This window comes from Trachypithecus francoisi, unplaced genomic scaffold (assembly GCF_009764315.1).
Source record: "Trachypithecus francoisi isolate TF-2019V2 unplaced genomic scaffold, Tfra_2.0 Lachesis_group7, whole genome shotgun sequence".
Taxonomy (NCBI): domain Eukaryota; kingdom Metazoa; phylum Chordata; class Mammalia; order Primates; family Cercopithecidae; genus Trachypithecus; species Trachypithecus francoisi.
In genome coordinates this window covers 75164194-75186668 of record NW_022681472.1, presented here as the reverse complement: position 1 = coordinate 75186668, position 22475 = coordinate 75164194, and the positions used below count along the sequence as shown (strand labels likewise).

The 22475-nt window shown below is 39.1% G+C and overlaps 1 protein-coding gene across 1 annotated transcript in view; it reads left to right on the top strand.

Moving 5' to 3' along the window:
* The window catches only part of MRPL13 (mitochondrial ribosomal protein L13), a 49350-nt gene extending 42270 nt beyond the window's left edge, over positions 1-7080 (top strand). Inside the window, exon 7 of the mRNA XM_033202738.1 lies at positions 6800-7080. Coding sequence (XP_033058629.1) covers positions 6800-6821 — 22 coding nt within the window. The 3' untranslated portion in view covers positions 6822-7080. The remainder of the gene's footprint in view (positions 1-6799) is intronic.
* Positions 7081-22475: the final 15395 nt, after the last annotated feature.

The window sequence follows — 22475 nt, the reverse complement described above, 5'->3', positions numbered from 1 at the left end:
AATTTCCATTCTGACTGGCATGAGATGGTATCTCAGTTGTAGTTCTGATTTGCATTTCTCTAATGATCAATGATGTTGGCTTTTTTTCATGTTTGTTGGCCTCGTGAATATCTTCTTTTAGGAAACATCTGTTCATGTCCTTTGCCTGCCTGCTTTTTAATGGGGTTATTTTTTCTTCTAAATTTGCCTAAGTTCATTGTAGATGCTGGATATTAGACCTTTGTCAGATGGATAGATTACAAACATTTTCTCCCATTCTCTGAGTTGACTCTGATGCTAGTTTCTTTTGCTGTGCAGAAGCTCTTTAGTTTAATTACATCCCATTTGTCAGTTTATGCTTTTGTTGTAATTGCTTTTGAAATTTTTGTCATGAAATCTGCCCATGCCTATGTCCTGAATGGTATTGCCTAGATTTTCTTCTAGGGTTTTATAGTTTTGGGTTTTACATTTAAGTCTTTAATTCATCTTGAGTTAAATTTTGTATTAGCTGTAAAGATGGGGTCCAGTTTCAGTTTTCTGCATATGGCTAGCCAGTTTTCCCAGCACCATTTATGGAATAGAAAATCCTTTCCCCATTGCTTGTTTTTGTCAGATCTGTCGAAGATCAGATAGTTGTAGTCATGTAGTCTTATTTCTGAGTTCTCAGTTCTGTTCCATTGGTCTATGTGTCTGTTCTTGTACCAGTACCATGCGATTTTGGTTACTGTAGCCTTGTAGTATAGTTTGAAGTTGGGTAGTGAAGTGCCTTCAGCTTTGTTGTTTTTGCTTAGGATTGTCTTGGCTATTTGGGCTCTTTATTGGTTCCATATGAATTTTAAAATAGTTTCTTCTGATTCTGTGAAGAATGTCAATGTTAGCTTAATGGGAATAGCATTGAACCTATAAATTACTTTGGGCAGTATGGACATTTTCACCATACTGATTCTTCCTATCCATGAGCATGGAATGTTTTTCCATTTGTTTGTGTCCTCTCTGATTTCCTTGAGTAGTGGTTTGTAGTTCTACTTGAAGAGGTCCTTCATTTCCCTTGTTAGTTGTATTCCTAGGTATTTTATTCTTTTGTAGCAATTGTGAATGGGAGTTGATTTATGATTTGGCTCTCTGCTTGCCTGTTGTTGGTGTATAGGAATGCTAGCAATTTTTGCACATTGATTTTGTATCCTGAGGCTTTGCTGAAGTTGCTTATCAGCTTAAGAAGCTTTTGGGATGAAACCATGGGATTTTCTAGATATAGCGTCATGTCATCTGCAAACAAAGGTAATTTGACTTCTTCTCTCCCTATTTGAATACCCTTTATTTCTTTCCCTTGCCTGATTGCCCTGACCAGAGCTTCCAGTACTATGTTGAATAGGGGTGGTGAAAAAAGGCATCCTTGTCATTTGCTGGTTTTCAAGGGTAATGCTTCCAGCTTTTCACCATTTAGTATAGTATTGGCTGTAGGTTTCTCACATATGGCTCTTACTATTTTGAGGCATGTTCCTTCAATACCTTATTTATTGAGAGTTTTTAACATGAAAGGATATTGAATTTTATCAAAGGCTTTTTCTGTGTCTATTGAGATGATCATGTGGTTATGTCTTTAGTTCTTTTTATGTTGATGAATTACATTTATTGATCTGCATATATTGAACCAACCTTGCATCCTGGGGATGAAGCTGACTTGATTGTGGTGGATAAGCTTTTTGATGTGCTGCAGGATTCAGTTTGCCAGTGTTTTATTGAGGATTTTTGCATTGATGTTCTTCAGGCATATTGGCCTGAAGTTTTCTTTATGTTGTACCTCTGCTAGATTTTGGTATTAGGATTATGCTGGCCTCATAAAATAGGTTAGGGAGGAGTCCCTTCTTTTGAATTTTTTAGAATAGTTTCTGTAGAAATGGTACCAGCTCTTCTTTATACCTCTGATAAAATTCAGCTCTAAATCTGTCTGGTCATCGTTTTTTTTTGTTTTGGTTAGTGAGCTATTTATACTGATTTGATTTCAGAATTATGGGTCTATTCAGGGATTTAATTTCTTCCTGGTTCAGTCTTTGGAGGGTTGATGTGTCTAGGAATTTATCCATTTCTTCTAGATTTTCTAGTTTATGTGTATAGAGGTGTTTGTAGTATTCTTGAATGATGGTTTGTATTTCTGTGGGATCAGTAGTGATACCCCCTTATCATTTCTGATTGTGTCGATTCTCCTCTCTCTTCTTCTTTATTAGTCTAGCTAGCAGCCTATTTTATTATTTTTTTTTTTTTCCCAAAACACCAGCTCCTGGATTCATCGATTTTTTTTTTTTTTTTTTTTTTTGAAGGATTTTCTTGTCTCTGTCTCCTTCAGTTCTGCTCTGATCTTGGTTATTTCTTGTCTTCTGCTAGCTATGTTTGCTCTTGGTACTCTAGTTCTTTTTGTTGTGATATCAGGTTGTTAATTTGAGATCTTTGTAGCTTTTTGATGTGGACATTTAGTGCTACAAATTTCCCTCTTAACACTGCTTTAGCTGCATCTCAGAGATTCTGGTATGTTGTCTCTTCATTCTCATTAGTTTCAAAGAACTCCTTGATTTCTGCCTTAATTTCATTATTGACCCAGGAGTCATTCAGGAGCAGATTGTTCAGTTTTCATGTAGTTGTATAGTTTTGAGTGAATTTCTTAGCCTTGAGTTCTAATTTGATTGTGCTGTGATCTGAGAAACTGTAATGATTTCAGTTATTTGCATTTGCTGAGAAGTGTTTTACCTTCCTGTGATCAGTTTTAGAGTAAATGCCATGTGGCAACAAGAAGAATGTATGTTCTGTTGTTTTGGGGTGCAGAGTTCTATAGATATCTATCAGGTCTGTTTGATCCAGAGCTGAATTCAGGTCCTGAATATCTTTGTTAATTTTCTGTCCCAGTGATCTGTCGAATATTGTCAGTGGGGCATTAAAGTCTCCCACAATGATCATGTAGGAGTCTAAGTCTCTTTGTAGGTCTCTAAGAACTTGTTTGTGAATCTGGATGCTCCTGTATTAGGTGCATATATATTTAGGATAGTTAACTCTTGTTGAATTGAACCTTTACCTTCTGTCTTTGTAAATTTTGGTTGGTTTAAAGTCTGTTTTGTAAGAAATTAGGATTGCAACCCCTGCTTTTTTCTGTTTTCCGTTTGCTTGGTAAATTTTTCCTCCATCCCTTTATTTTGAGCCTATGTCTGTCTTTGTTCGTGAAATGGGTCTCTTAAAGACAGCATACCAATGGGTCTCAACTCTTTATCCAGTTTGCCAGTCTGTGTCTTTAAATTGGGGCATTTAGCCTATTTACATTTAAGGTTAATAGTGTTGTGTGTGAATTTGATCTTGTCATGATGCTAGCTGGTTAGCAGACTTGTTTATTTGGTTGCTTCATAGCATCACTGGTCTGTGTACTTTAGTGTGTTTTTGTAGTGGCTGGTAGTGGTTGTTCCTTTCCATATTTAGTGCTTTCTTCAGGAGCTCTTGCAAGGCAGGCCTGGTGGTGACGAATTCTCTCAGCATTTGTTTGTCTGAAAAAGATCTTATTTCTTCTTCACTTAGGAAGCTTAGTTTGGCCAGATATGAAATTTTGGGTTGGAATTTCTTTAAGAATGTTGAATATTGGCCCCGTTCTCTTCTGGCTGGTAAGGTTTCTACTGCGAGGTCCACTGTTAGTCTGACTGGTTTCTCTTCGTAGGTGACCTGGCCTTTCTTTCTGGCTGCCCTTAACATTTTCTCTTTTATTTTGACCTTGGAGAATCTGAAGATTGTGTGTCTTGAAGTTGCTCTTATCATGGAATACCTTACTGGGGTTCTCTGGATTTCCTGAATTTGAGTTTTGGCCTGTCTTGCTAGGTTGGGGAAGTTCTCCTGGATGATATCTCGAAGTATGTTTTCCAACTTGGTTCTGTTCTCCCTTTTTCAGGTACCCCAATTTGTCATAGGTTTTTACATAGTCCCATATTTCTTGGAGGTTTTGTTCATTCCTTTTCATTCTATGTGTGTGTTTCTGTGTGTGTGTGTGTGTGTGTGTGTGTGTGTGTATAAAATTGTCTGCCTGTCTTATTTCAGAAAGATACTTGGTCTATTCTGCCATTGATACTTGTGATTGCATTATGTATTTCTCATGTTGTATTTTTCAGCTCCATCAGATCGGTAATGCTCCTCTCTAAACTGCCTATTCTGGCTGTTGGCTCCTGTATTGTTTTATCATGATTCTTAACTTCTTTGCATTGAGTTACAGCACGCTCCTTTAGCTCAGTGAAGTTCATTTTACTCACCTTCTGAAGCCTACTTCTGTCAGTTCAACCATCTCAACTTCAGCCCAGTTTTGTGCCTTTGCTGAGGAGGTGTTGCAGTCATTTGGAGGAGAGGAAGCACTCTGGCTTTTAGAGTTTTCAGGGTTTTTGCGTTGATTCTTTCTCATCTTTGTGGGCTTATCTGTCTTCGATTTTTGAGGTGGCTTACCTTTCAGTGGGGTTTTTGTGGGGTCTTTTTTTGTTGCTGTTGTTGTTACTTTGTTTGTTGTTTTTCTATTAACAGTCAGACCACTTTTCCATAGGACTGTTGCAGTTTGCTGGGGGATCTCTCCAGACCCTAGTTGTTTCAGTTTTTACCTTACTTGGAGGTATCACCAGTTCAGCCTGCAAAACAGCAACGACAGTAGCCTGTTCCTTCCTTTGGGAGCTCCGTCCTAGAGGGGTACTGACCTGTTGCTGGCCCAGACACTCCTGTAGGAGTTGTCTGGAGACCCCTGTTGGGAGATCTCACCTAGTCAGAAGGAACAGGATCAGGGACCTGCTTAAAGCAGTCTGGCTGCTTTTTGGTAGAGCAGGTATGCTGCATTGTGGGGAGCCCATCCCCATCCAGACTGCTTGAACTGTCCAGAGCCAACAGGCTGGAAAGGCTGAGTCGACTGAACTGGTTAGATGTTGGCCACCCCTCCTGCCAGGGGCTCCAACCCAGGGAGGCATCAGAGATCTGTCTCTATAACCCTGGCTGGAGTTGCTGAAATTCCTGGAGTTGCTGGTCCTCTCTGGCACCAACTGGTGAGGAGGGATGGATCGGGGTCCCACTTAAAGAAAAAGTCTAGCCACAGTCTGGCACAGCAGCTGTGCTGCATTGTGGTGGACTCCTCCTTGTCTGGACTGCCTAGACTCCCTGGAACTGGCAGGCTGGAATGACTGTGTCAAATGAACTGCAGAAACAGGGGCCGTCTCTCCCCAGGGCTCCATCCCAGGGAGAGATCAGAGTTCTGTTCATATAACCCTGGCTAGAGTTGTTGAAATTCCTACAGGGAGGCCCCACCCAGTGAGGAGGGATGGATTAGGGTCCCAGTTAAAGAAGCAGTGTGGCCATGATCTGGCATAGCAGCTGTGTTGCATTGTGGGGGACTCCTCCTTGTCCAGTGAACTCCTTGGAGTTGGCAGGCTGGAATGGCTGAGTTGACCTAACCACAGAACTGGCAGCTGCCCCTCCCCACAGAAACTTGTCCATCTCAGGCAGTCTCTAGCCTGTTGCACTGGTTGGCTGGATTTCCAATCCAGTGAGGCTTAACTTGTGAGGTGCCGTGGAAGTGGGGCCCACAGAACAAGACTGCTTGGCTCCCTGGATTCAGCCCCCTTCCTCGGGGAATTTACAGATGGATCTCCTGCCTTACGGGGATTCCTGGGGCTGGAATCTGTTAAACTCCTGGGTCTCTGTGTGAGCCTGAGCAACTGCTCTGCCAAGACTCTGCACAGCTCTGTGTATTGGACCCAAGGCCCTGTTGGTGTGGGCTCACGATGGTATCTCCTGATCCACAGGCTGCAAAGATCTGTGGGAGAAATGTGGTTTCCCAGGTGGGGTCACACAAGCACTCACTGCTTCCCTTGGCTGAGAGTGGGGGTTTCTTTGGCTCCATGCCACTCCCAGGTGGGCGATCACTCCATCCTGATTTCCTTAGTTCTTTCTCCATGAATTGAGTTGTCTGCCTAGTCAGTCCCAATGTGAGAACCTGGGTATTTCAGTTGAAGGTGCTGAATTCACTTGCCATTTTCATTCCTCTGGGAGAGCTGCAGACCACAGCTGCTTCTAATCAGCCATCTTGGCCAAAATATCTGTTGAGTGTGTTACTAACTTCCTTCAGAAAATTCCATATGGAAGCTCAATACCTACAAATACACTCTTGAAAAGATAACAGGACAAATTGTTTGCATTTTATAATTTCCTATTTTTAATTTGTTGTTGTAATTTAATACTTCTGAAAATTTTTTTTTAATTTACTAATGAAAGCAACTCTCAGGTGTGATTAATCTTATAATCACATAAATAAGGAAAACCAGTTATGTTTGTAAATAAATATTAGAGGACTGGTGTTTATATACTTATTTTGTATGTGGATCATAATGAAAATTAAATTTAGCATATGATAATATAAATAGGAAAAATCACTTATTCAAATTTGCATTTTTTCTATAAATCCGTGTCTGACTTTTAAACTCTTAAAAATTACAGTAATCTTTTCAATAAAAACTTTATAAAAGTGTTTAAAAATGGAACAGAGACATTGAATTCAGGTTATTAAGTTACTAAATACATTCTTATATAGGCACAAGGTGGCTTGTATTTATACTTTCAAAAAAACTTTGGAGTTGTCACTTAACTGTTCTACTTTATAAAGATTTTATGTTAATGGTTTTTTTTGTCACCAAAAATTTAGATGTAGTGTTTGTAGCTATTTCTTGGTGAACAATTATTTTTATTTTAAATTGGAAAAATAATCTTCATCAGTCAGGAGAAAACGAAATAGTGATTAATGAAGAAATATGTTGATTTTGTCTTTCAGACCTGAAGATTATCGGCTATAAGAGAATAAGAATTACAGAAAATAACAGTGAAATGATTGAAACTTTCTTCTGATGAGTTTCTCTAACCTACAGGATGTAGTAGAACAACTGCTACAGTCCAGCACCTGTTTTATGTGCCAAATCACTGGGGAAAGGTCAGGAAGGTATACTCTTCAATAAGAAATTGTAATTAAAATATACTATTTTATGGAACCATTTTTATGTAATCTGATTTGAATGTTATAGTTGATAATAATAAAATCACTTACTTCGTTGACTATTCAGTGTTGCATTTAATGATAAAAAACAGACCCTGTGTATAGAATTGCAGTTACACATTCCAAAAATGCCTCTTCATGCAGATTTTCTCAAGGTGCAGGTCACTTTTCTTGTCCCTTGTGAATAAGCGCTACCTTCACTTTTCATTTCAGTGGCTTTTTTGTTTTGTTTTGTTTTGTTTTTGTTTTGTTGTTTTTTTTGAGACAGAGTCTCACTCTCTTGCCCAGGCTGGAGTGCAGTGGCGTGATCTCAGCTCATTGCAAGCTCTGCCTCCCAGGTTTACTCTGTCCTCCTGCCTCAGCCTCCCAATTAGCTGGGACTACAGGTGCCTGCCACCATGCCCAGCTAATTTTTTGTATTTTTAGTACAGACGGGGTTTCACCGTGTTAGCCAGGATGGTCTGGATCTCCTGACCTCGTGATCCACCCACCTCGGCCTCCCAAAGTGCTGGGATTACAGGCGTGAGCCACCGCGCCTGGCCTTCAGTGGCTGTTTTGTCTAACCTGTCATCCATCTAAATTCATATTTGCAGCTTAGTAGGGTAAAGTTTGCCCTGAAATATTTATAAACTGTTACCTTTTTCTGTGTCCCATATAGCCTCTTGGCCCCACATGACACCAAAATAAATAATGCCTGTCTGCTCGTTAGAAATCCCTCTTTCCTGCCGGTGATTGTGTTTGTAGACTCTCCACACTGTTTTCCCATATCTATCCTGTTGGCTTCCATTCATGTCTGTACTGGCACTTAGATTGGGGTGCTAGGATGACTATGGCTGTAAAATATGCTCTCTAGAAATTAAGATACTGAGCCACTGCATTTGGGCATTTTTATGGTGGTATTTTTTTCTTCTCTTTCCCTAGCCAATCAAGGAATGAATTTCAGACCAACTTTCCCATTCATTCAGCAAACATATATTGAGTACTGCTATATGCCAGGCACAGTGCTAGGTCCTGGGAAAACAAATTATACAAGTCGCCCCCAACACGTCTGTGCCCCATCAAAGAGTCTGTTGTAGGATGAGAAGGACGTATAGATAGATTTGTAAACAAGTAAAACTGGTTGTCAAAAGTGCTGATATAACTGTGTGAATTATGATGTAAACATGTTTATTTAATAACTGCATTAAATATGACATAAGCACTTACTATGTGCCAGGCACAACCACTTTATATGAATTATTTAATACATATTGTAATGGAGGTACTGTTACCCTCCCCATTTAAAGGGGACACAGTGAAGCAGCAATAAATTAAGTAATTTGGCCAAGGTAAATATCAGGATTTGTATCCAGGCAATTGGGTTTGAAAGCCCATGGACTTAGCCACTGCTAGATGAGAAAAAATGAGTATGTTTCTGTATTACAAATTCTTTAACAAAGCACATATAACCTGGCACAGGTTAACAACTACCATTCAGAAGGAAGTCTGTTACATTTTAAGGTGTTGGACCAAAAAGAACCTCCCCTTCTTACTTTTGATGGAATAATTTTAGGGGAGTGAGCCAATATGAAATAAGTCTCCAGTTCCTGATACATCAGCTTTAATAGGAGTTTTTGCCCAGTGTCTACTAAGCACCTGGAACAGTGCTGGCACATATTTGTCGGATGGCTGAAGGACCACTGAAGAAAGGTCCTTATTTTTAACAAAACTTGAATGTTTGAGCAAGTAAGATGATAGAGACATGGTCTATAAGAATATTGAGCCAAATCATTATAATATGAAGTATTCAATAAGAATATTGAGAATAATCACCATAAATGTCACTCTCACTTGCTGTGTGAGTGGGAGCATTGCCCAATTCTGCTGATTCATGTAGACCTAAACAGAGGCTGTATTGGTGGACTGAACTGCTCCTACTGCTTGCTGTTAGGAGATAACTCCATTTTGGATTCAAAGAAAACTGAAGCAGAAAAGTTTATTTTAAAACTTTTTTTTTTTCAGAGAGGCTTTGAGCCAAGATAGTGCAACAGTTTAGAAGCAGAAACTATTACACCTCCCGCTGCCTACCCATTTGCCATTGTCTGAGAGTTTAACTGCCTTATCTATACATACCCTGAAAGAATACAACCTCCAGTAGCCAAATAAAAATCACAGCTCACTGTATGGGACTCAGTAGTCCAAGGGAGGAAGATAAGCGGGGCCCTAGAATAGCAGCTCCTATCAAAGTAAGATGAATAGAAGAAGCAGAAGAGAACTTTTTAAAAATAATACAAATTCTTATATAAAAAGAAAGAAAAATTATTCCAAACATTGGAAAGAACAAGAACGCTAACATGTTTTCTGTTACCATATGTATCCTCAATTTGCAAATTAGTGCAGACAAATAAGGAATCAATCCCCAAAACCAAAATCATATTTGTTCATAAGCCATTTTTCACCAGGTGACTATGCATTGCACTGTTGGAAAATATCAGTAAATGTGAAAGACACCATCCAACTGAGCATAATGACCTGGGAAGAATATACAGTATACCTTATCTTTCTTACCCCATTTTACTCAAGTCCATTGCCCTGTGGGAAATATCCTGCTGTATTTATGTACTTTCTCAGTAAAACATGAGTAAGTGTCCTATTACAAGTGATAGGAAAGGAGAAGGCTTACATATTGCAAAGTTTTACAATAAGAGAATGTGATACTGCAGCAGCCACTGGGCCTAAAGTAATCACATTGATGAACATAGCAGATAAAACTGAAGACAAAACAAAGGCTTAATATTAACATCCCAATAATCATCTGCTTTCCAGAGAACTAAAAACTGACAAGCATTTGCAGGGAGTTGAAGATAACTACAAATCTGATGCAGCATGAGCACACTTTGTGTCATCCAATTTCATCTGGGGCCACACAACTTCAGTAAAGAGGGCATAATTAACAAAACAAAAAAGGTTGTATTTCTGTTAATAGGGAGTTTGAAGACAGGAAAAACAAGATAATAGCCACCTTTACCCATTTCATTCAAAAAACTATGATTTGTATGTCTTCTTTTGAGAAACAACTATTCAGGTCTTTTGCCCATTTTTTGATGGAGTTATTTGTTTTCTTGTTTCGTGGTTGCTTATATATTTTGGATCTTATCCCCTTGTACAATGTATGCTTTACAAATATTTTCTCCCAATCTGTGGGTTGCCTTTTTGCTCTGTTAACTATTTTCTTTGCTGTGCATAGGCTTTTTAGTTTAATGTAATCTCATTTGTCTATTTTTGCTTTCATTGCCTGTGCTTTTGGGGACAATTCAAGAAATCACTACCCAGACCAGTGTCCTGGAGGTTTCTCCCTATGTTTTCACCTGTAAGTTTTATAGTGTTAGGTCTTAACATTTAAATATTTATTCTGAGTTGATTCTTGTATAAGGGGTGAAGATAAGGGTTTATTTTTATTTTCCTGCATGAAGATATGCATTTTTTCCAACACAGCTTATTGAAGAGACTGTCCTTTTCCCCATTGTCTGTACCTGGCACCCTTTTTGAAAATCAGTTGACCATAGGTGTGTGGGTTTATTTCTGAGCTCTTTAGTCATTGGTCAATGTGTCTATTTTTATGACAATGTCATGCTGTTTTGATTACTATAGCTTTGTAATATATTTTGAAATCCAGCAGTGTGATACCTCCAGCTTTGTTCTTTTTGGTTGATGTTGTCTTGGCTATTTGGATCTTGTGGCCCCATTCAAATTTTAAGATTGTGTTTTCTGTTTCTGTGAAGAATGACACTGGAATTTTGATAGGGATTGCATTGAATCTGTAGATCACTTTGTGTAGTATGGATATTTAATGATATTCTGGGGTTTTTTGCCAAGATGGCAGATTGGAGGCAGCATTAACATGCCTCTCCTGCTTGGAAAGACAAAACAGTGTGTAGATACTCACACTGTGAACTTTTTTTCCAAAAAGCAATGCAGGAACTTAACAGGAAAACTGAAATCCTCCGTTTCTTTTAAAGATGTGGCAGGATGCAGCCTGCACCATAAACCAGATGAAAAACTTTGTCCCTAGAGTGTGAGAAGGAGAAAGGCTGCCTCCAGGATATACACCCCCACTGGGAAATCTAGAAATCCAGGCCACAGGGGAAGGCCTTAACCCAATGCCATGCTAGAACTGATTTAGGGAGCGGGGGAGGGGGGAGGAATATAAAAGTAGGAACAGCAGCAGGAAGAACCTTACATGCATTCCCAGTCTCCACTGCAAACCAAGGAAAGCCATTCTTTATTCTGCCTCACAGGGGGCCTCATGGAGGTCTGCCTACTCAGGCAGTGGGCACCGATTGAAAGAAGCTCACAAATGAATTTTGTGATACAACTTCTAGTGAGGAGGAACACCCTTAGCCAGAAGCAGTCAGGGCAGAGGGAATGGGGGTGGGAAGCAAATGAGAAGTTTGATGCAGCCACAAATGTAGAAGCTGTGTGGGTGGACTGGGAGGGATATGGCCCAAAAGCCATGGTTGCTGTTTCTGCAGTGAAGGCTTATGGCCTGGGGCAGTTTTTAGTTCTGAGTGTAGACAGCCTGGAACTTAGCTCACTGCTGCTAGCAGAAAACTGCAGGTGTGAGATCTGCCTTGCAAGTGTGTGGAAGTTGGGTGCTCCTTACTCCCTGCACAAACTTGTGTGCAACAGAGGCAGCTATGCTCCTCTCTGAAACATGACCCCAGTAGCCAGAGAGCCAACGCACTTCAGCAGGGGCTGCTGCTTGCTTGTCGTGCATAGTCGGAACATAGACCTCCATAACTCAGTCCCCACTTGGCTTTGTCCCTTCACCCTCCCTGGTAGCTTAACACAAAGGACCGAAATTTTTGGAAGTTTAATGACCCTGCCCATTACCTGAGAAACCAGAGTACCTTCCCTGGGTAACATAAGGCAAGCACAAATCCCACCATTACCACTGCAGCTGATATTCTTTTCCAAATGTCACTTCCTGGCTGGAAGCCAACTGATACAGTTCTTTACAGCATCTACAGGTGGAATAAGACAGTACCCAGAAAAGAGAAAACTTGTGCATGACCTCAGCTATCACCATTGCCTGCACCACCCTGGCTAACCAGGGGCTCTTGAGTCTGTCCATGTGACCAGTTCATTACTGCTACAACTAGCATTTGAGAACGCCAATACATGGAGGCTATCTGTAACCAAGGAATCTAAGAGTCTGCATCACTCCCCTGCCACCCCCATCAGAGCTGGTGGTGGTACCCACTGCTGGGAGACTTGAGGACAGATCACATCTCTGGATCCCTTGCAAACATTCCCCAGCACCAGCCTGGAGTGTGGAAGACCCAGAGGAGCAATAGCATTCACATTAGTCTCTGGCTCTCGGGGATTCCTACTCCTAGAGGAAGAGGAAGTACAACACATCAAGGGAAAACCCTGTGGGACAAAAAACAAAAAACAAAAAAACCCAGAAAGCAGGCCTTGAGTCCCAGATCTTTCCACTGATGGAAAGTCTCTTTCAGCAGAGGCACAGTTGCAGTGCTGAGCTCAGCAAGGAAAGTGTGTAGCTCTACCCCAACAAGTAGGCAGTTCTGGTACTTGTGAAGGGTCTTGGAGATTTATTTTCCCCCTCATCCACCATTGCTGACACAGTTGGGGCTTTTCCCATGGGACCTCAGCAGGGATGCATCTATAGACAGCCTTACTGGAACACAGCCTAACATCCCACAGGAGGAGCAGCCTCCAGGTGTAGGCTTGCAAGAGAGGTAGAGTCATAATTTCTCTCTCCTTGGAACATCAGTATTCCTGCAGATGAAAAAAGGTGCCTGTCTGATCTGAATATCCAGAACACTGAGTCAGAAGTTAGTCTGAGAGGAGGATAGCTTTCCTGCTGGCCTGGCAGGGGAGCTGAGGTGACTCTTGTCCTTCCGTCTGATAAGACCTCAGTGTGTCTTCCTGAGAGTTCATCCAGCCACCTCTGTAAAGGCTAGGACCTCTGCCCACCATTAGGTATTACATTTACCCACCTGCTATAGCCAAAGCCAGTTTTCACCCATGAACACCTCCCCTATTGGCCTGAAGCCTATTCAACTATTGAACTATTCAACTCAGTAAATAAAATACTAGGGAATAAATAAATAGTGCACACCATAGGGGAATGAGAAGTTTCAAGAGACCTCTGCCATTCCAACCCTATAGGATACAGTGAACTTGGTGACACAGCAAGCACATTGCTACTGCAACCAGCATCTGAGAAAGCCATCGTACAAAGACTCTATAACTGAGAAACTTATACAGAATCTTCACCTGTGAAAGCACCAAGAACTGAATTAGGCTGCAATAAACTACAAACATTAAAGACACATCCTTGAGGGGGAAAAAAGAAATTAACAAAAAACATAGTCAAATCAAACACAAATTCAAGAATAATAAGAATAAATCATCTACCCAAATGAGGAAGAATGAGACAAGTAATTCTGGTAATATGACAAAACAGGGTTCTATAACACCCCCAAAATATCACACTAGCCCTCCAGGAATGAATCTAAATAAAGGTGAAACCACTGAAATGTCAGATAAAGAATTCAAATTGGTTATTAAGCTATTCAACAAGATATAAAAGAAAGGTGAAAAACAACAGAAAGAAATTTTCAAAACAATTGAGGATATGGACAAAAAATTTTCTAAAGAGATAGATATCCTAAAGAAAACCCAATCAATTTCTGGAAATGAAAGACACACTTAGGGAATTATATAATAAAATGCAGTGGAGCATTTCAACCAGAGAGGCGGAAGTTGCAGTGAGCCAAAATCGCACCATTGCACTCTAGCCTGGGTGACAAGAGAGAAACTCCGTCTAAAACAAAAGAGAACTTAACTTCACTCTAGAACAAACGGACCTAACATGTATTTACAGAACATTCTACCCAAAAACTGCAGAACATACATTCTTCTCATCATCATGTGAAGCATTCTCCAAGAGAGACCATATGATAGGTCACAAAACAAGTCTCAATAAATTTTTAAAAATCAGAATCACATTAAGTATCTTCTGAGACCACAGTGGAATAAAACTAGAAATCAGCTTCAAAAGAAAACCCCAAAACTGCAAATACATAGAAATTAAACAATCTGCTCCTGAATGATTTTTGGGTTAACAATAAAATTGAGAGCATAAAACTCACAGGGTCTATAAAACAATAACACAATATAAAAAGTATCTAGGTGGCCGGGCGCGGTGGCTCAAGCCTGTAATCCCAGCACTTTGGGAGGCCGAGACGGGCGGATCACGAGGTCAGGGGATCGAGACCGAGACCATCCTGGCTAACACGGTGAAACCCCGTCTCTACTAAAAAATAGAAAAAACTAGCCGGGCGACGTGGCGGGCGCCTGTAGTCCCAGCTACTCGGGAGGCTGAGGCAGGAGAATGGCTTAAACCCAGGAGGCGGAGCTTGCAGTGAGCTGAGATCCGGCCACTGCACTCACTCCAGCCTGGGCGGCAGAGCCAGACTCCGTCTCAAAAAAAAGTATCTAGGTAACAATGAATAAAATGAATGGAACAGTACCTCATATCTCTATATTATCATTGAATGTAAATGCCCTAATTGTTCCACTTAAAGATACAAAGTGGCAGAATGGATACAAAATCACAAACCAAATATCTGCTGTATTCAAGAGACTCACCTAACATGTAAGGATTCATCTAAACTAAGGTAAAGAGGTGGAAAAAGATATTCCATGCAAATAGAAAACAAAAGCAAGCAGGAATAGCTATGCTTATATCAGATAAAACAGACTTTAAAGCAACAACTGTAAAAAAAAAAAAAAAAAGACACAGAAAGTCATTTTACAATGACAGAAGGATCAATCCAATAAGAAGATACTATAATCCTAAATTTATATGCACCTTACACTGGAGCTCCCAGATTCACAAAACAATTAGTACTAGATGTGAAAAGTGAGACAGTAACACAATAATAGTGGGAAACTTCAATACTCACTGACAGCACTAGACAGATCAAGACACAAAGTCAACAAGCAAAAATGAACAGCCATGCGCAGTGGCTCATACCTGTAATCCCAGCACGGTGGGAGGCCAAGGCGGGTGGATCACCTGAAGTCAGGAGTTCGAGACCAGCCTGGCCAACATGGTGAAACCCCGTCTCTGCTAAAAATACAAAAATGAGCTGGGCAAGGTGGCAGATGCCTACAATCCCAGCTACTCGGGAGGCTGAGGCAGGAGAAACGCATGAACCTGGGAGGCAGAAGTTGCAGTGAGCCAAGATCGCACCATTGCACTCTAGCCTGGGTGACAATAGAGAAACTCCTTCTCAAAAAAAAAAAAAAAAAAATGGACTTAAATACACTCTAGAACAAACGGACTTAACATGTATTTACAAAACATTCTACATTACAGAACATTCTACCCAAGAACTACAGAATATACATTCTTCTCATCATCACATGGAGCATTCTCCAAGAGACCATATGATAGGCCACAAAACAAGTCTCGATAAATTTTTAAAATTCAGAATCACATTAAGTGTCTTCTGAGACCACAGTGGAATAAAACTAGAAATCAGCTTCAAAAGAAAACCCTAAAACTACAAATACATGGAAATTAAACAATCTGCTCCTGAATGATTTTTGGGTTAACAGTAACATTGAGATGGAAATTTAAAAATGCTTTGAAATAAATGATAGTAGTGACACAGCTTATCAAAACCTCTGGGATACAGCAAAAGCAGTGCTAAGAGGAAAATTTATATTGCTAAATGCATACAGCAAATTTTTCTGAAAAATCACAAACTGACAGCCCAATGTCACACCTCAAGCAACTAGAGAAACAAGAACAAACCAAACCCAAAGCTAGCAGAAGAAAATAATGAAGATCAAAACAGAACTAAATGAAAGTGAAACAAAAAATACAAAAGATTAATGAAAGAAAAACTTGATCCTTTGAAAATATAAACAAAATTGATGGACCATTAGCTAGATTAACCAAGAAAAGAAAAGAGAAGGTTCCAATGAGCTCAATTAGAAATGAAGCTGCAGAGTTTCATTTTGAGACTCCTGTGAACACTTCTATTCACATAAACTAGATAACCTAGAGGAAATGGATAAATTCCTGGAAACATACAAACCTCCTAGATTAAGCAAGAAGAAATAGAAACCCCAAACAGCCCAATACCAAGCAGATAGATTGAATCAGCAATAATAAGAAGAAGAAGATAAGGTGAGCAGAAAAAAAGCCTAGGGCCAGAAGGATTCACAGTTGAATTCTATCAGACATTCAAAGAAGAATTGGTACCAATCCTACTGAAACTGTTTCAAAAGATTGAGAAAGAGGGAATCATTCCTAAATTATTCTGTGAACATAGTATCACCAATACCAGAACTGGGAAAGGACATAACAGTAACAACAACAACAACAAAAACTACAGACCAATATCCCTGATGAACACAGATGCAAAAATCTTCAACAAAATATTAGCTAACCAAATCCAACAGCACATCAGAAAAATAACACACCACTATCAATTCACCCCAGGGATGCAGGGATAGTTTAACATATGCAGGTCAATAAATGTGATACATCACATAAAGAGAATCAATAACAAAAACCATGTGAACATGTCACTAGATGCAGAAAGAGGCATTTGATAAAACCCAGCATTTTTTATGATTAAAAAAAAAAAACTAAAAGACTAAGCATAGAAGGGACTCACCTCAAATTAATAAAAGCTGTATACAAGAAGCCCACAGCGAACATCATACTAAATGGGGGAAAGTTGAAAGCATTCCCCCTAAGAATTGGAACAAAACAAGGATGCCCATTTCATGTTTATTCAACATAGTACAGGAAGTCCTAGCCAGAGCAATCAGGCAAGAGAAAGAAAGAAAGGGCATTCAAATTGGAAAAGAGGAAGTCAAACTATTGCTGCTCACTGATGATATGATTGTACACCTAGAAAACTCTAAAGATTCCTCCAAAAAACTCCTAGATTTAATAAAAGAATTCAGTCCAGGTGTGGTGGCTCACGTCTTTAATCTGAGCACTTTAGGAGGCTGAAGCAGGTGGATTGCCTGAGCTCAAGAGTTTGTGACCAGCTTGGGCAACATGGCAAGACCCCATCTCTACAAAAAATACAAAAATTTTCCAGGTATGGTGGTGCCTGCCTGTAGTCCTAACTAGTTGGAAGGCTGAGTTGGGAGAATTGCTTGAGCCCAGGAGGTCGAGGCTGCAGTGAGCCATGTTAGCACCACGGTACGGTACTCCAGCCTGGGTGACAGAGTGAGACCCTGCTGCAAAAAAAAAAAAAAAAATTCAGTAAAGTCTCAGGTTACAAAATCAATGTACACAAATCAGTAGAACTGCTATACACAAACAACAGCCAAGCTGCAAACTCAATCCCTTTTATAGTAGCTGCAAAAATATTAAAATACCTAGGAATATAGTTAACCAAGGAGATGGAAGACCTCTTCAAAGAGAACTGCAAAACACTGCTGAGAGATATCAGAGATGACAGAAACAAATGGAAACACATCCTATGCTCATGGATTAGAAAAATCTATATCATGAAAATAACCATACTGCCCAAAGCAGTCTACAGATTCAATGCAATTCTTTTCAAAATACCAACAACACTTTTCACAGAATTAGAAAAAACAATGCTGAAATTCATATGAAACTGAAGAAGAGCCCGAATAAGCAAAGCAGTCCTAAGCAGAAAGAACAAATCTGGAGGCATCACATTACCTGACTTCAAATTATACTATAAGGCTATAGTTACAAAAACAGCATGGTACTGGTATAAAAGTAGACACACGAACCAATGATACAGAATAGAGAACCCAAAAGTAAAACCAAATATTTACATCCAACGGACTTTCGACAAAACATACAAAAAACATAACTTGGGGAAAGGACACCCTATTTAATAAATGGTGCTGAGAAAACTGGGTAGCCACATGCAGAAGAATGAAACTAGATCCCTCTTTCTCACCTTATATAAAAATCAACTCAAGATGGATTAAAACCTTAAGTCTCAGACCTGAAACCATAAAAACATTTTTCCAAGGTTATCTTCTGGATAACCTTGGAAAACCTCTTTGGGATATTGGCCTTGGTAAAGAATTCATGACTAAAACCCGAAAAGCAAATGTAACAAAAACAAAAATAAATGGTACCTGATAAAACTAAAAATCTACACAGCAAAAGACATAATCATCAGAGTAAACAGACAACTCACAGAATGAGAAAAAATATTTGCAAACTATGTATCTGACAAAGTACTAGTATCCAGAATCTACAAGGAATCAAACAAATCAGCAAAAAACCAACAATCCCATCTAAAAGTGGGCAAATGACATGGATAGACATTTCTCAAAAGAACACAAATGGCCAACAAACATATGAAAAAATGATCAACATCACTAATCATCAGGGAAATACAAATTAAAATGACAATGAGACACCACCTTGCCCCTGAAAGAATGGCCATTATTAAAAAGTGAAAAAACAACAGATGTTGGTGTGGATGTGTTGAAAAGGGAATGATTATACACTGCTAGTGAGAATGTAAATTAGAACAATCTCTATGGAAAACTATATGGAGATTCCTTAAAGAACGAAAAGTGGTGCTATCATTTGATCCAGCAATCCCACTACTGGGTATCTGCCCAAAGGAAAATAAGTCATCATATGGAAAAGAAACATGTACACATATGTTTATTGCAGCCCAATTCACAATTTTGCAAACATACGGAAGCAACCTAAATGCCCATAGAACAATGAGTGGATAAAGAAAATGCGTGTGTGTGTGTATACATATATATGCACACACACACAAACACACACACATATATATATACACACACACTACATTTTATATGATGGAATATTACTTAGCTATAAAAAGGAACAAAATAATGTCTTTTGCAGCAACTTGGATGGAGCTGGAGGCCATTATTCTAAGTGAAGTAACTCAGGAATGGAAAACCAAATACCCTATGTTCTCACTTACAGTTGGGAGCTAAGCTATGAGTATGCAAAAGCATACAGAGTGGATAATAGACTTTGGCAACTCAGAAGGGTGAAGGTGGGAGGGGAGTGAGGGATTAAAAAAACTGTATATTATAGACAGTATACACCTCTCGGGTGACAGGTGCACTAAAATCTCAGAATTGACCACTATATAATTCATCTATGTAACCAAAAACCACTTAGACCCCAAAAGCTATTGAAATAAAAGAAATATTTAAAAACAGAAAAACTAAAAAATAAAATTAAAAAAATTAATTCTTCCAATTCATGAACACAGGGTATCTTTTCATTTATTTGTGTCATCTTTCACTTCCTGAGTTAAATTCACCCTATTTTTTACACTATTGTAAATGAATTGGTTTTTTAAATTTTCTTTTTCAGGTAGGGCATTGTTAGTTTATAGAAACACTAGTGGTTTTTATATGTTGATTTTGTATCCTGCAACTTTGCTGAATTTAATTGTCAGTTCTTACAGTGTTTTGATGAAGTCTTTAGGAATTTCTATACATAAGATTATGAAATACATGATGAAGGAGAGATAGTTTCACTTCTTTCTTTTCTATTTGGATCTCTTTTCTTTTGCTTGCCTAATTGCTCTGGCTAGGAAACACAGTACTGTGTTGAACAGAAAGGATGAGAATGGGCATCATTGCCTTGTTCATGATCTTAGAGGAAAAGCCTTCCAACATGGGGCTGGAAGACATTATTCTAAGTGGAATAAGCCAGGCACCAAAAGTTGAATAATTGAATAATGTGTGACTTCACTTACATATAGAAGCTTAAAAAGTCAAACTCATAGAAGTAGACAATAAAGTAGTGGCTACTAGAGGCTGGTCAGGAGGCAAGAGTGTATAGGGAAAGAAGAGACATTGGTTAAAAGGTACAGAGTTTCAATTAGATAGAATAAGTTTTCATGTTCTATTGCACAGCGTGATGACTATAGTTAATGCATACTTCAAAACAGCTAACAGAGGATTTTGAATGTTCTCACCAGAAAGAAATGATAAATATTTGAAGTGTTGGATATGCAAATTAACCCCATTTGATCATTCCACAAAGCATACATTTATTGAAACACCGCATTGTACCCCATAAATATACACAATTATTATTTGCCAGTTAAAAATAAAGTAAAAACTACGATCTTTCTTCCACAAAGGTAGAAATTCCCCATAGCTCACATGGGGCTACTCTTTATAGTTCAAAGCCACAATCATTCACTATAAATACCTGCACTAAGCAAATTTCATATCCCGTCAAAATTGTGTCCTACATTTACTATAGTATTCCTTTATTTATTAGGAATTTGTGATGTTTAGAATCGTGGTACCTTTATAAGACTACAAGTTTTGATGTTTCCGCCCCAATTTCCCATAGCCCTGTTATTTTTGGAACTCAAATTCCATTACGCAGGCATTATTTTTAGAAATGCATATATCACATTACAAGACAAACAACTCTACTCACTGTAATTATTGGTTCAGCATATCCTTCTGCCAGTCTGACTCCTCTTCCAGAGTCCTAACGGGTCACATTTCCACAACCCCAGCAACAGAGCCATATGGGAGATACTATACGAATAAGTCTGGTGCAATCCCTTTGTCATGCCTGGATTGGAGTAAGGAGCACCTCACTGTAATGCCTCCTGAGTGGGCATAGTGACACTATTGGCAGATTCTGTTCTTATCTCCAGGCATAGAATGTCTCAGCGGTTCCATTAGGACCTAGCAGGTGGGCCAAGATAAAGCTGGGTTTTAAACTAGGTCTCTACAATTATCCTTTGCCCAGGTTTCCATCATTTCCTTATCCTAACCCTTACTCTTAATTAGCAAGATAACGAGCAAGAACTATAACAGGTGAGATTTATACGTGTCTCCTGATTTAGGCAAACTGGGCCATGTGCCAGCCCAGATGCTGGGTTAGCAGTAATGAAATAATGCTGCCGTCTTTAAAACTGATTGAAGAGCAAAGTTTCAGTTTACTTGTAAGGTTTAACGTGGATAAAGTAGGCTTTAAAAATATTCATGTAAATTGCAGTTTTTACCTGATTTCTACTACAGTTCCTCTCCTTAATCGCCAATTCCCTCCAAGCCTGATCTAGACGCTGTCACTCTGCATATGGCTCATCTTTTTTCTGTGCTGCCATTGACTGATTTGTTTTCCTATCTTCTCTTGGAAAAGAGGGTTAGTACCACATTCAGCCAAGAAAAACATTAAATGTCCTGGCCTCTCCTGGCTAAAAATGTCCCCGTGGAACAGGTAGCAAGGTTTGAGTCTACAAAGCCTAGAGGCCCCAGGAGAGATTCTACTGCCAATCTCTACAGTGTGGAGTTTGAATTGGATAGAACTCTATTTAAAAAGGTCTGATCTTTCCAAGACAGACATTAAAGCTCCATTTCAGCTGAAATATAAAGTCTTGCAGAAAAATGCTATTTCTCCCACTCTGTCCAAAATTCTAAAATAACAGTTGAGTAGTTTTGCAGCATCACTACTGCTCGGGGCTTCACCCTGGAAGAATGTGAATCTGAGATTGGCTACCAATAGAACAGAGAGTCGACTCCACCTGAAAGCCAGTTTTTACTAGACTAGCTGCCCGGGAGGATAGGATATATTTTCCACATGAAGATGGCATCAACAGGACCTCTGAAAGAGACACCCATTTCTATTAGTGTCATTTGGTTCATGAGAAACTCCTTGATTTCAAACAAATCTTGACTTCAAAACTTAACTCCACATTCACTTTTCAATTCCAAAGTTAATACCCATTAAAATCTTGCAAACACTGGCTACTAGAAGACCATTCTGTTCGTGGTTGGACACCTGGGCTTTATAGATGCTCTAGCTCATCAACCAAAATCATTTAGAATCAATACTTTGAAATTACAACGCCATTTGGCATCTTCTTTGGCAATCACAAAACTAAAAGAGACTGGTTATTTAGAGGAAATTCTGAATGTGAAGCATCTTTTACTTTCTGGCAAATTCACATTGTCCAAAGAAAATATTTGTATGACTTGTGAGAAGAGTATTAACAGTTATTTTACTACTAGTGCACTGTTAGCAGCATGATGTATATGCAGAGCCAGTAAATCATGGGGAAATATAAATATGTGTATTCTTCAGAAAATTTGATCCAGAGTCTAAACCTTGGGAGCAGTGATTAAGCAGCCAACTCTTCAGTCTATATAAACAAGGGATCAACTGCTATCATATATTTCATTCATTTAGCTAATATTTATGTCCCAGAAACTATTCTAGGTGCTTGATATATATATAAAAAACACATTTTTTGCTGTCATGGAAGTACATTCTAGTGAAGGGAGTTGGATAACAAACATAATCTGTAAGTTACATTAAATATAAGTTATATACAAGTTATATTAGTAAATGTTAAGTGTGAGATTTCTCTGATATTATTACCACAGTAATTCTCCA